Genomic DNA, 11,954 nt, shown 5'->3' with positions numbered 1-11,954 from the left:
CTCAAGGAGACTGAGCTAGTTACAACGGATGGAGACCGTGGTCTGTGTAAGCATGGGTAATTCCTTCTCCTGCTCCTGTAAGAAGTTGACCGATGTGTGGCTGGGCAACTAGGAGGTCTGAAGGACCTTATTGTAAGATGGGATCCACATGCAGATGGAAAGAGATTGTGCTTCCAGTGAGATCTTGTAGTAATCCTGACTGAAGGACGTTTGTACATCAAGGAGCTGGTGATCCACGTAACAGTTAATCTGAGTATGCCCAGACCTGGGCTGTGCTGTTCAGCCCTACGCTGCAAGAAGAGCCTGGCCTTAGACCGGTGGTGTTCGGCACAAATCCCTTGTCCATCAGATAAACTCAGGCAGCCCATTCCAACAGAGAAGCCTGCAAGCAGCTCCTGCTGGCTACTGGGGATGAAGCCATCTGCATGTCCTTGCCTTTATTTAACCATGGAGCCAGTTCTTAGGAGTACATCCTTTCTGTTTGACAGTAGAAATGATGAATCGAATTGGTTTCTTGTAAGAAATTAATCCTATAATAGCTTGAATGACCACACCTATGACTGGGGTGTGACCAGCATGCTGTGTGTGGCTTGGAGGCCCCTTCAACAATACACCACTTGGGGTTCCTGCCATCTAAAGGGATATAAGATTACCTCTGCTATGCTCATCTTACAGTGTTAGCTCTAATAAATAGCACTTTGATACCTCACTGAGTCCAAGCATCTTTCTTACTGGGATCATAATGAACCAGCACCACCCAGTGCAAAACAGATGTTAGGACACCAAATCCAAGCTCAGTGGGAGAGGAACAAGCTCATAAGATGAGGTCTGTGTGAGCTACTAAACCTCATCCACAGTAGTATCTCTGGTAATGTTATTCCACCATTTTCAGCTTTCTGCTCTCTGCCCACCATCCCACCATCCCATCAGTCCTGACATAAATCAATCTATTTCTGCACAGAGGTGCACAAGTCATCCATCAGGTTCCTGGAAGGCATTGAGGACTTCTCCCTGCTGTTAAATCCCTGTCATACACGTTGGGAAAGTGAAGTGGATATGTTTTTTAGAGTTTGAGTTTTTAGAGTTTGGATCGGGTTCGATTTTGGTTGAAAAATACAAGAATCCTAAAGATGTACTATTAAGATCATTTAATAACAAGGGCTGACAGAAGGGATGATCTTCTACATCTCTTTCCCATCCTCACTGAGCATTTCTGCCTCATGCACTTCTGACACACTGATGAGGCAGTTCCAGGTGCTAGACCAGCTGAAATCAAAGCAAATCAAGAAAACAAATCAGTTTTCTGCTCTGCAAACTGATCACTTCAGGCCCAGCTATAGGCCGATGCATGTGCATGGGTTGGGGAGAACAAGAAGCAACACAACTGGGAGTGAGACTCTGCCTTGTTCGTCTGGACAATAGTAGAGCACAGAGCTGTTGTCTCAAACTCTACCTTAAACTCTCTGGGCAAAGATTTTTAAATGCTATCCATGTTTTTGAGGACCGAACTTCGGTCTCTTCAAAGAAGTCTGGTTTTCCTTAGGCTGGGGAATCAGAGTTTAGCCTTTCATAAGCCCCAGCCTGCACTGACTGCTTCTGGAACCATGGCCTTGCATCCTGAGCTTTATTTATTTAAGATGATTGTACTGGTCAAACTTTTCTGGAGGACAGGTGTTCTTCAAAAGAGGCAATTTAGTATTATGATTTTTTTTTTATTTTTTTTTTGCTCAACTATGGCATTTTCAAACTCTGCAGTACTGAAATGCATGGTGGCTGGTGAGGATTTCTTGCTTACTGTTGTTAAGAAAGACAATATTTCAAACAAATGGGATAAACATGCTTTCCTTCATATGGTGTTAAACATCTGTGGCTTATTAGATTATTTCTACACGTATGGATAAGTGTTTTTGCAATGGCCATTAGGCAGCATTGGCGCAGTGGTCCCGGTATAGGGCTGTGCAGGAGGCTGCCTGTCTTGCCTGCCACAGCTGTGGCACGGGTGAAAACACTTCCAGCTCCCCCACTTGTGTGGGCACTGGTTTAGCAGCCCTTCAGCCCGTGAAGGGTTCCAGAGGGGCAAAACAGGGCCCCACACATCCCAGGGATGCTCAGGGGCTGCCGGCGGAGGATGCTGCTGCACAGTTCTGCAGGTAACAGCAGCACAAGCTCCCTGAGAAAGAGATCTATTTTCCTTTCTTCCCCTGTCCGAAAGCCACTCTCCCACGCTGTGGGAGATCAGAGTTACAGCAAGCACAGATGTTGAACCAGCTGTTTTTTAAGGGATAAGATAATTGAGAATTTGCTGCCCTGAGCTCATTCATAGCCACCAAGGCTAAATCCCTCTCTCAGCCTTTCCCATTCACCATCAGACATTTCCATCCTGGCTGTGAGATGGAAGACCAGACATACAAGACGACTTAGGGCCACCAGGTCCTTAAAAAGAGCACTTTAATATCCTAAAGCAGCAGTTGTTATGAGACTGCATTGCATACAGGATTACTTTGTTCCAGAGTTTCAAGAACTGTGGATGCTACTAGTCAATATCGAAATCTTTCCACCTCTACATAGGCAGGAAAGGTTTCTTATCGCCCTTCCTCCTTTCCCAAAGCATAGAGAGAAGTGTATTAAAAAAAAAAAAAAAAAAAAAAAGATATAGATATTTCCAGTGCCAGCAGTTCTGTATTAACCTCACCAAGATTAGGTAGTTTCAGGGAATAGGAAGAAGTGACCTCTGACATCCGTTATGTTAACAGAAAATTATGAAACATTATTAATACACCAAAACTGAACTCCCATTGTCATGCACACTGGAAATAAAACCAATTGTCATCAAGTCCTCCTAAAGCAACAGCAATCTCCACATTTGAGGTAAACAAATAAGTTTATACCACTGACATATGACCTCAGAAAGGGTAACTACTTCTGCAGGACTTCTCTCGGCACAGCTGTCCCTCATGAGCCATCCCATGGTAGTTGTGACCTCTGGCTTCACCTTCCAGAGTATAAAATGGAAGCCTTGGAGAAGGAGTACTCTTTCCTGCAAGATCCAGATGCAGTCTGGCAGCTGTTGGTAAGTGAAAAAACAGCTCTCTAATTTTATATTAAGGCATTCCTGAATCTTGAGTGGTTGTGGTTGTGTTTGGTGGTCATATGGTATTCTTTTTGCTACCCAAAAAAGATGACTCTTGAGAGGAGCAAAAAAAAAAGCATGGTAATTTCAAGTTATTTTTCCTTTATTAAGTGTGTTTGTCTAGCAGAATAAGATGTAATAGCACTTATGCTGAAAGAAGTAGTCTGAAATAATTATTTTTGGGAACATTCCAAGTGCAGACAAGCTGTAAAGAGCAGAGGGTGGAAGGTGAATAGTAGCTTTTGTTGAACAGTGGATCAAGAGGGATTATGCATAAGCAATACCTATTCTTGTTTTGAACATGTTCCTTTCTTGAGTATTGTGGTATGTGTGATGGCACCTGTAGTCTCTGGAGAAGTCTATGAATTTTAAAACAAACTATGTATTTTGAATTAGATCTGTCTTTGTAGGTTACTTAACTATGGCCTTACGCTTACTGGAGTAGTAAGATCTAAGTTATAAACAATTGTCATGGGGTGCTCTATCACTTCAAGATTCAATAGACGCATAACAATACATCCTCCAGTATATAACTTGTGGATAATGCAATTAACAGCTTTTCCATTTGTCTCTGGATAAGCACTCAGGTAGATTGTGCCAGTTGTTGTTTATTGCACATTAGTGTGATGGCTTAGGTATGCTTGGGAGATGCACTGCTTTTTTGGAAAAGCTTTTTGTTTTAAAAACAAAACAAACAAACAAACAAAAAAAAAACAATAAAACCAAACCCCTTATGGTGTTTCATTGTCTCTTGTGTTTTGTGGGATAAACACTGTATGTGCCTTATCCATTCTCTGCCCTCAGGTGACCAATTATCTAATTGGAAAGTAGCTGAAGACCTGGAACAGGTTTCTGAGAGGGGTGGTCCATGCCCCATGCCTGGCAGGCCTTAGGAGGCTTTTGGACAATGCTTTTTAATAACTTGTTTTAATTTTTGGCCACCCCTGAAGCTGCCAGCCAGTGGGACTAGGTGATTGCTGTAGATTGCTTTCAACAGGAATCATTCTCTTTTCTGTGCTTTTCCTTGTGCTTGTGGAAGTGTTGTAAAGAGGGGCGTACAGGGATAGTTGTGTTCAGGTGATGTCTGCTGCATTTATTTCTTTGGTTTTGGAGTGTCATGGGTGGTGAGCATTAGTCAGAGTTTGTGGGGCAGAAAATAAGCTAACTTTGTAGTGAAATCTGTTTCAGGAGAATTTTGCTACCTCTATGTAAGGCAGAAAACATTGACATTTCTGTTGTGTTTATTTGTATCTAAAAAAATACACAGGTAGTTATGGATTTGCCTTGTGTTGTAGAAGTAATCCTTGACTGGACTTAAGGCTGAAGAGTTGTCTTAAGTCTATGTCTTCCATTCTGTTTCTCCACCCCGTAAGAATCTTCTAATTACATGCTCCCAGTCTAAAACTGTAGTGTCTTAGCAGGATGATGCAGGGCAAGTGTCCACACCCTGACTGACCTGGGCAGTAAGTGGAAGGAAGGAAGGAAGAGAGTCAGAAGGGCTTTGGAGGGGAGCATGGGGTAGTATCAGCAGAAATTAAGTCTCATTTAAGTGCGAGGAGGGAGACCTGTGTTCATTTTAACTGCAGAAAATTTATAATCCTTTGGTTGAGTTGCTCCCTAGTTAAAAGGCATGTAGATATTCTTGTAAATTATTTAACTTGAAGATGATAAATACTTATTGAAACACTATACTGTTGGTAAAAGGTAGTTTTCTTTCCATGTTTGGCCCCAGACACAACCTACAACCACCTGTACAACAGAACCAAGTATTACTGAATGATCAGATTTGGAAATCTATTTCTTTATTTGGCAACCATTCACTTTATTATATATACATATTTAAAGTCTGTACATGGTAAAATACAAAATAAAAGTGTTTCTTTATAAGTTACACAATTAAACAGCTACATTTTTCTGTAGTTTAGCTGTCATTTAATTAAAAAAAGGAGAGAGATCTTGCTGAGCCATCGTTATATTCATTCACAATAACCTTGGTATAAAACATCCATACAGAGTAAGTGTACAAAATAGTGTACAGTTCATATAAGCTGTGCAAAGACAGCAAAGTTCAGTCAAAAATCAAAGAGGCATATCCACTTTCCTCTGTCCACACCATGGATAGCAAAAGCAAAGTGGAAAATAAGCACAGGCCTGTGGACAAAAAGGTGGGTTGGACAGTGCTTCCAATACAATATTGATGCATAAATTAAAATGAAAAACATATAAATGTCTCTGTTACACAAGGCATGCTTAGGTTATACCTTGGACGTCATTCAGGGACTTCAATGGGTCTGTTGCAGAAGTACCATGCTATTTGTTGTGAGGAGGGAGCCAGAATTTGGTTTGTGTCTCGATAAGTTTTATTTTTAGAGGGAAGAGTTGCTGGATCACACTAGTTTTCAGGGTTTTGAAAACCTAATAGTAGTTGGAAATTAATTTGAAAGGTAGTAAAAATGATCACAGCATCTATATTATGGGGTTTTTTGTTGTTTTTTAACTGGGGAAAAAAAAGTCTCCCTCTCAACAGGCTATACTTTCTTCTTTGCTTTATAGCAAGGAAGAGCCTGTTGCTTTCAGGAGAAGGTAGCTAAGGGAGCAGATGTTGATGAAGCAGAGTTATGAAAATGTTAGCAGATGCTATGGATAGGAAAACTTCCACATGGGGAAAAAAAGTAAGGAATACCTGTAAGTAAAGAACCTGTACTGGAGAAGCAGGTGGACATTTGGGTGGGATATCACCTCTTCAATTTATAGCTCTGTTTTATTTACATCTTTGCAATGTCCCCATGTGATGGTAGGGGCTGGCAGGGTGATCTAAGAGACTGTTATCTCTTCTTCTTCCTCTTCCCCTTCATCATCCTCTTCCTCTGAGTCTGAGAAGTCTGAAGGTTTGCTGGGGCTGCTAGAATGGGATGGAGAAGGAGACATCTGGGAGTCCAGTCTGTCCCTCAAGTGTAGATGTTCTGGGGACTGGTGGTAGGTTAAGGGGTGCCGGGGGCTGGGTGGGCACACGGGGGGAACTTCCTCCTCCTCCTCTTCTCCTGAACACTTCTTGCCTACGTCACTGAGGTCTGGGTGAGGGTTGAACTTGGTGGGTAGGGTCTGTTCTCTACAGCCGCCAGAAGAGAGGAGTTCTCTTTCTTTGGAGTTCCTCCACTTCATCCTCCTGTTCTGGAACCAGATCTTCACCTGGGGGGCAAAGCAGCACAGAAATTAAATGGTTCAGTGAAACCGGGACCGGGAAAGGCCTTTTGGTTGCGCTCTTGAAACCCTGCTCATGCCTGTACCAAAGCTAACAGGAACCAAAAAACCTAACCTTCAGGGACCCTGGGAGAGGTGTTGGGGGGCAGTAAGACTGTGGTCTGTCCTGTCCTAATCCCCCAGCTGGGAATCATGCTGCTCTCTTGGCTCTGATGGTCACAGCAGGGTAACTTAATTTGGGCTTGCTCCTGGTTGTAGGCAGTTCTCCCTGCTCCTGTTCCTTTTCCCTCCCTTGCCCTCCAGCTGCCCCTGGGTGTGCGTGGGGGGGCCCAGCTCTGTCCCTTCTCACCTGCGAGTCCTTGAGGCCCAGCTTGGCTGCCAACTTCTTCCTGTCAGGTTTGCTGATGTACTTCTGCTTCTGGAACATCTTCTCCAGTGCCTTGCGCTGCACGTCGGAGAAGACAGCCCGGCGCAGCATGCCACGGCGGGGCTTGCCACGGGCGGCCAGCGGCCAGGAGAAGGTGCCAGGGATGGGGACCACGGTGGAAGCAGCTGCAGGAGGGGGACACGGTGCTGAGAGGAGCAGGACTGGCCTCTGCCACCCGGTCCCTGCCCTTCGGGTGGGCACCCATCCACCTCAGGCCATGAAAAGGAGCTTTAGGCTTAACTAAGCGCCCTCTTTTCAGCCAGTGATCGCTGGGATTAGATCTATGAACTCAAACGTGTAAAATGGATCAATAGTGGCTGGTTTTGTTGAGGGATTCAAAGGTCTCCGGCCTGAAAAGGCAAAGCGAGGCGTACTGGCTAAAATAGAGGTATAATAAAAAAGCTTTCCCTCCCACTCAGAAGGATTTGATTTTTTTTTTTTTCAGATGCTTTTATAATTTCAGATGCTTTATTATGCTCAAGAAGAAAATGAGGACTTCTCTGATTTGAACAAAACCGCTCCTCTTCAGATGCAGTTTTGATCAATCAGTATTCATCTTTTTATATTAATCTCTTCTCTCTCCCCCTCCAAAGTTGGAGAATTCAATCCAAGGACATGAAAAGTAACAGCTAATTAGCACATTGCCTGGTTCCCAATGGCATTGGTATGATAAAAAGGGCAGAGTTTCCCTTAAAAAATAAAAAGGGGGGGGTGAGGGGGGAGAACCTCCCCAAGAGAGACAGAGATGCTAATGAAGCGTGAATGGTAATTGTGTAGTAATGAACTAACAGAAAAAGACTGAGGACAAGCAGCTAACGCCATATATTATTGGAACAAAAGAGATTTACACTTTCAAACTAAACACAACGGCATGCCAGGCTCCTCGGGAGAATACTGATGGCACAATCGTCTCTTTCCCCAAATCATTTTCATTAAATGGACATGAAAAGCTATTTATAAAGCTCAAGTTGTTTTTGTTAGGCTATTCACTTGCCGGAGAAAGGAAGCAAATTCCATTATCCGGAGGATGAATGGAAGAGCTTGGGTTATTTTTTTTTCCTCTCTCCTTTTCCCTGTTTTCTTTTTAAATTAATAGCTTGTTTGTGTAATTAGATTTCTTTTTTTTTTTTTTTAATTGTTCTCTCAGCATCATAATACTTCAGTGCTGTAAGAATCGTACCCCCGTAGCCTGCTTTCTCACTGAGACCGTGTCGTTTGAATACCACTGACGGTCTAACCGAGAAGCGATGAAGTGGGAGGCCCAGGGTGATGGAGGGGAGGGTTGGTACGCGGAGGAGGAAGAGGAGGTGGAAGTCAAGCCGTGCTCGCGGTACGCTGGATCCGTCTGTAAACGCCAGCAACCGGCCGGGGGCGGGAAGATTTGGAAGGGGGGGGGGGGGGGGAGGGAAACACACACAGATTGGGGGGAGCGGGCCGCCTGCGCGGAGTGTGGCGCGGGCGGGCTGCGCGGGCGCGGAGCGCAGGCGGCGGCGGGAGCTGACCGCTGCCCTCGTGGTGCTGAAAGCGGGGGGGGGGGGAAGGTGTGGGGTGTGGAGGGGGGCTGCCCCCCTCGCCTTGGGACCGTGACAATCCCGGCTAATTTGGCGACCCGCGGGGGGGAGCGGGCAGGGAATGTCAGGCAGCCGCTGCCTCTGCTAAATCGGGCATCAAATTGGCGCGACTGATGCCTGGATGTCGTACTCCCTCCAACCTCTGAACTGGAGCATAACCCCGGGGGGGGGGTGGGGTGGGGGGGTGGACCCGGGGAGATGGTACCGGGATGTGCTGGGAAAGGGTTTTAAAGACCTACCTGGGAAATAGGAAGATCTGATAAAAGGCTGGAAGGATCCTTCAAAGTACGGGAAGGAGAAAGTCTTTGGAGGGACGCTCGGGAGCAACGCGGGGGAAGTTTCTAGTAAATAAATAAAATGAAATTAAGCAGAGGGTCAGCACCGGCTGGCTTCGACCGACGGCACGGCTGGGTCTGTGGCTGGGTTCGGGGACCAGTGCGGTGGGACTTTTCCTCCTTCGCCCCCCCCCCCCCCCCCCCTCCCCGCCCCGAAAAGAAATAGCCGAACTGAGCTCGGGACAGCCTAGGAAAAGCGGCTCTACGTGCTGGGACGCTTTTGCCAGCAAAGCGGCACCCGAGAAGTCAGAGCACGCAGGAGACACGTCTGTGGGGACCCCGCAGCATCCTCCCCCCACAACCTGGCCGCTCGGGAGGCGGCGGAGCGGGGCCGGCAGCCTGCCAGCGCTCCCCCCCGCCCTTAAATAACGCCGGAGGGCTCTGCAGCTCCCTGCTAGATCCTCCCTCCCTTCCTCTCACCCCCCGACCCCCTCCCGCAGGCGGAGGGTCCCGCAGCCCGGGCGCTGGCCGCTTACCGGCGCGGGGGGCGGAGGAGAGGATGGCGTTGACTCCAAACTTGAGGAATGTCGAGTCGCTGCTGGAAGTTTGCGGCGAACAGATCCTCCTGGAGCCGGCGGAGGTGGTGATGGAACTGGTGAGCTCCGGCGTCCCCGAGTCTGTCCTGGCCGCCGAGGTCGGGGGGGACATGCTGGGCGGGGGGGGGGCAGTCCTGGGCAGGTAACTGGTGGGTCTGCTGATCCGGATCAAATCTTCCACCAGGAAGCTGGAATGGCTGGAAAAAGCTGACTGCAGCGATTGAGGCAAGGTGAGGGTGGGAGTCGGGCGCAGGAGGCTGGGGTAGACGGCCGGCGGAGCGATGAGGCTGGGGAACATCATCGCTGGGGCCGTTCCACTGGTTGGTTGGTTGCTTTTGGTTTTGTTTTTTTGCTTCGCAAACCTCGTGGAGTAAAGATCCAGCTAGGAAGCCTGGCGGGGTTCTCTTTGCCCCTTCCTCCTGGACGATGGGTTTTATAGTGGTCAGCCCCGCTGAGGCTCTTTCAAAAGTGACAGCCCCAACAATGGGGTTCAACAAAGTTCTCCACTTGAGCTTCATTCAGGGCGAGCTCCGGGCTTCTCCATTGGTCCGGGGCTGCAATTTATGATTGGATTAGACTTCATAAGCAACCGGGGCACAATGGCTCCGCCACAAAGAAAGTGTAGTCATCAATTTTGCATATTGACCGCCTCTTTGGAATACAGCGCTCCAAAGGCTCCCAGCAGGGTTTTGTTCAGAGGCAATACACACAGGCTAATTAAATGCCTATTTAAAAGTTTCGAATGACATCTTGCCTCGTAGAAAGGGAATTATTTAAAGAAAGCACTAAATTTATTTGCCGCTCCCCTGCTGAGTTTAGGAAATAAATCAATAAATATTCATATAAACTTATCTGCGGGCTCTCAGAAAAGCACGGGGTTTGTGGAATGCAAAATACAAATTAGAAAATGTGGAACTGAGCTCTGTTGGGGGGGGGGGGGGGGGCGGAAATACTGGGGGAATGGATCCCATCATGGCTTGAGTGCGTTCTGCACCTTGCTATTAGTAGGCAGCGAAATTTGTGCTTGTGGTTGGGGTTATTTGTCTATCCGCACGTCAAAGCTCCGGTGTAAAGCCAGTTTTCGGTGTTAACCTCTACTTTCAAGATCCGAGCTTCGTAAGAGTCTTGTGTACGTGTGCTCGGGCGAGAGGCTCGCCCGTACAGGACCCAAACGTTAAGCCTTGTTATAGCCGCTGAGAATTCTGCTCCGAGAACATCAGAACACTGAACATAGAAAAGATTCCAACAGCTTTGTGGGACCGGAGCAGCCCCCTCAGGTTCTCACTCTGTTGGTCCTCTTAAGCTCGTCCACGTTAAAAATAGTGAAACCCGCTACCCTCCGACCGTGAAAATGAAGACAACGTTGCAGCATTTGGATCCTTTTGGCTCAAGTAGCCTGACCTAGTCTCGGGTTTATTGGTGTCGGTGGCTCGATGCCACCAAATTCACCTGAATTGGCTTTTTATCTGTGCATGTGCGGGATTTCTGGCGGCGTGTTCAGCAGAGCCCCGAGTTGCTCAACTCTGGTGCGAGGGACAAATGACATCGTCTAAGAGAAAAGTAGAAAATAGGGATTTTTCTGGCTGAGAGGTTTAGTTTGTGGCGGCAAATATGGAAATACGCGCAAGTATAGTTAATTGCCTTTGGAGCTGGGTGATGAAAGCAACCATTGAGAGTGGCTTTACCTGATTTCTCTGTTAAAGACTATAGCAGATGTGTTAAATGTCCTATGTTTTAAAAGCACCCTATTCAGTCTTTTGGTGTGGCTGAACCTTTGCAAGCAGAAGTGTGCAGCTCAACCATGCAGCCTTTATCCTATTAACCATGAACTAACTGTCACCTTCAGCTGTTTTCCCTTTTTACTTTTTAACACAAAGCTTTCTCAAAAATCTTATTAACCAGCTTTATTTCTCTCGATGGTTTTTGTCCTGACGTTTTGTGTTGATTATCTCCATGTCGATGCTTTAACCATTCAATAAAAGTGCATCTGCGATTTATATCACATTAGGGAAGAAAGAAAGTCTGTTAAACCTCTCCCTTGATTCAAATCAAAAAGTTATTTATTAGAGAGGACGGAATGAGCCCTCGAAATTGTATGATCCTGACAAGCTTTCCCGGTGCTGTACGCCGGCCTCCAGCAGCTGAGCATCTGCAGAAGGCTGACTTGGAAGATCCGCTGTCTGAAAGCATCACTTTGAAATAAAACCTCGCTCGAGTCCGTCCGTCCGTCCCCCCCCCCCGCCCCCTTCGCAGTTTTGTTAATCCTGATGCTTAGCAGGTAAAGAAAAAAAAAAAAAAAAAAAGGGGAAGGCAGGCGCGGGCAGAGCCGTGGGGGCTGGAGGGGCTGCTGGGCAGCAAGGCAGGTGTCGGGGGGAGATGGAGGGAGAAGCGGGGGGCTGCCCCGAGCTGCTCCGGTTTGAGCTTTCCTCTCACCCCCGCCCGGAGCGCTCCGGGGTTCTCAAGCCCTTTTACACCCGGGGCTGCTCTCAAGGTGTGTGTTAGCGAGCGGGACGGTGGGGAACGAAAAAAGCGAACGGGGCTTTCCCAATAAAATAATTGACGGGCACCCCCTTCCCCGCGCTCCCCCCGCCCCCCCCAATCCCGGCTTTTCCCACCGCAGCTCCGCCCGGGCTGCTCCCAGAACACTTAGTTTTTTTAAAGTCATTATACGTTTCCTTTGAGATGATTTACTCCTTTCTTTACATATACATTGGGGGCATTTTGCCTCACTATAGACCAACTGCTGCTAATTTC

The 11,954-nt window shown here is 47.1% G+C and overlaps 1 protein-coding gene across 1 annotated transcript; it reads right to left on the bottom strand.

Moving 5' to 3' along the window:
• Positions 1-5,944: 5,944 nt before the first annotated feature.
• DBX1 (developing brain homeobox 1) lies at positions 5,945-9,501 on the bottom strand. Its single transcript, XM_042785476.1, has 4 exons — positions 9,141-9,501; positions 8,569-8,670; positions 6,681-6,883; positions 5,945-6,319 (listed from the first exon to the last, which is right to left on the bottom strand). The coding sequence occupies exons 1-4, from the start codon at positions 9,499-9,501 to the stop codon at positions 5,945-5,947; spliced, it is 1,041 nt and encodes a 346-aa protein (XP_042641410.1).
• Between the last annotated feature and the right edge of the window lie 2,453 nt (positions 9,502-11,954).

Source organism: Tyto alba, unplaced genomic scaffold, assembly GCF_018691265.1.
Source record: "Tyto alba isolate M040663 unplaced genomic scaffold, T.alba_DEE_v4.0 Super-Scaffold_8, whole genome shotgun sequence".
Classification (NCBI taxonomy): domain Eukaryota; kingdom Metazoa; phylum Chordata; class Aves; order Strigiformes; family Tytonidae; genus Tyto; species Tyto alba.
Note: the sequence above shows the minus strand (reverse complement) of the source record. Positions and strands in the feature narration are given on the sequence as shown.

Coding starts and splice junctions, on each gene's coding strand:
- DBX1 (XM_042785476.1), bottom strand. CDS start 9,501: ATGATGTTCCCCAGCCTCATCGCTCCGCCGGCCGTCTACCCCAGCCTC. Junction 6,884..8,568: donor CAGATCTTCCTATTTCCCAG/GTAGGTCTTTAA, acceptor CCCCTCCTGCAG/CTGCTTCCACCGTGGTCCCC. Junction 6,320..6,680: donor TGGGCCTCAAGGACTCGCAG/GTGAGAAGGGAC, acceptor TTTGCCCCCCAG/GTGAAGATCTGGTTCCAGAA.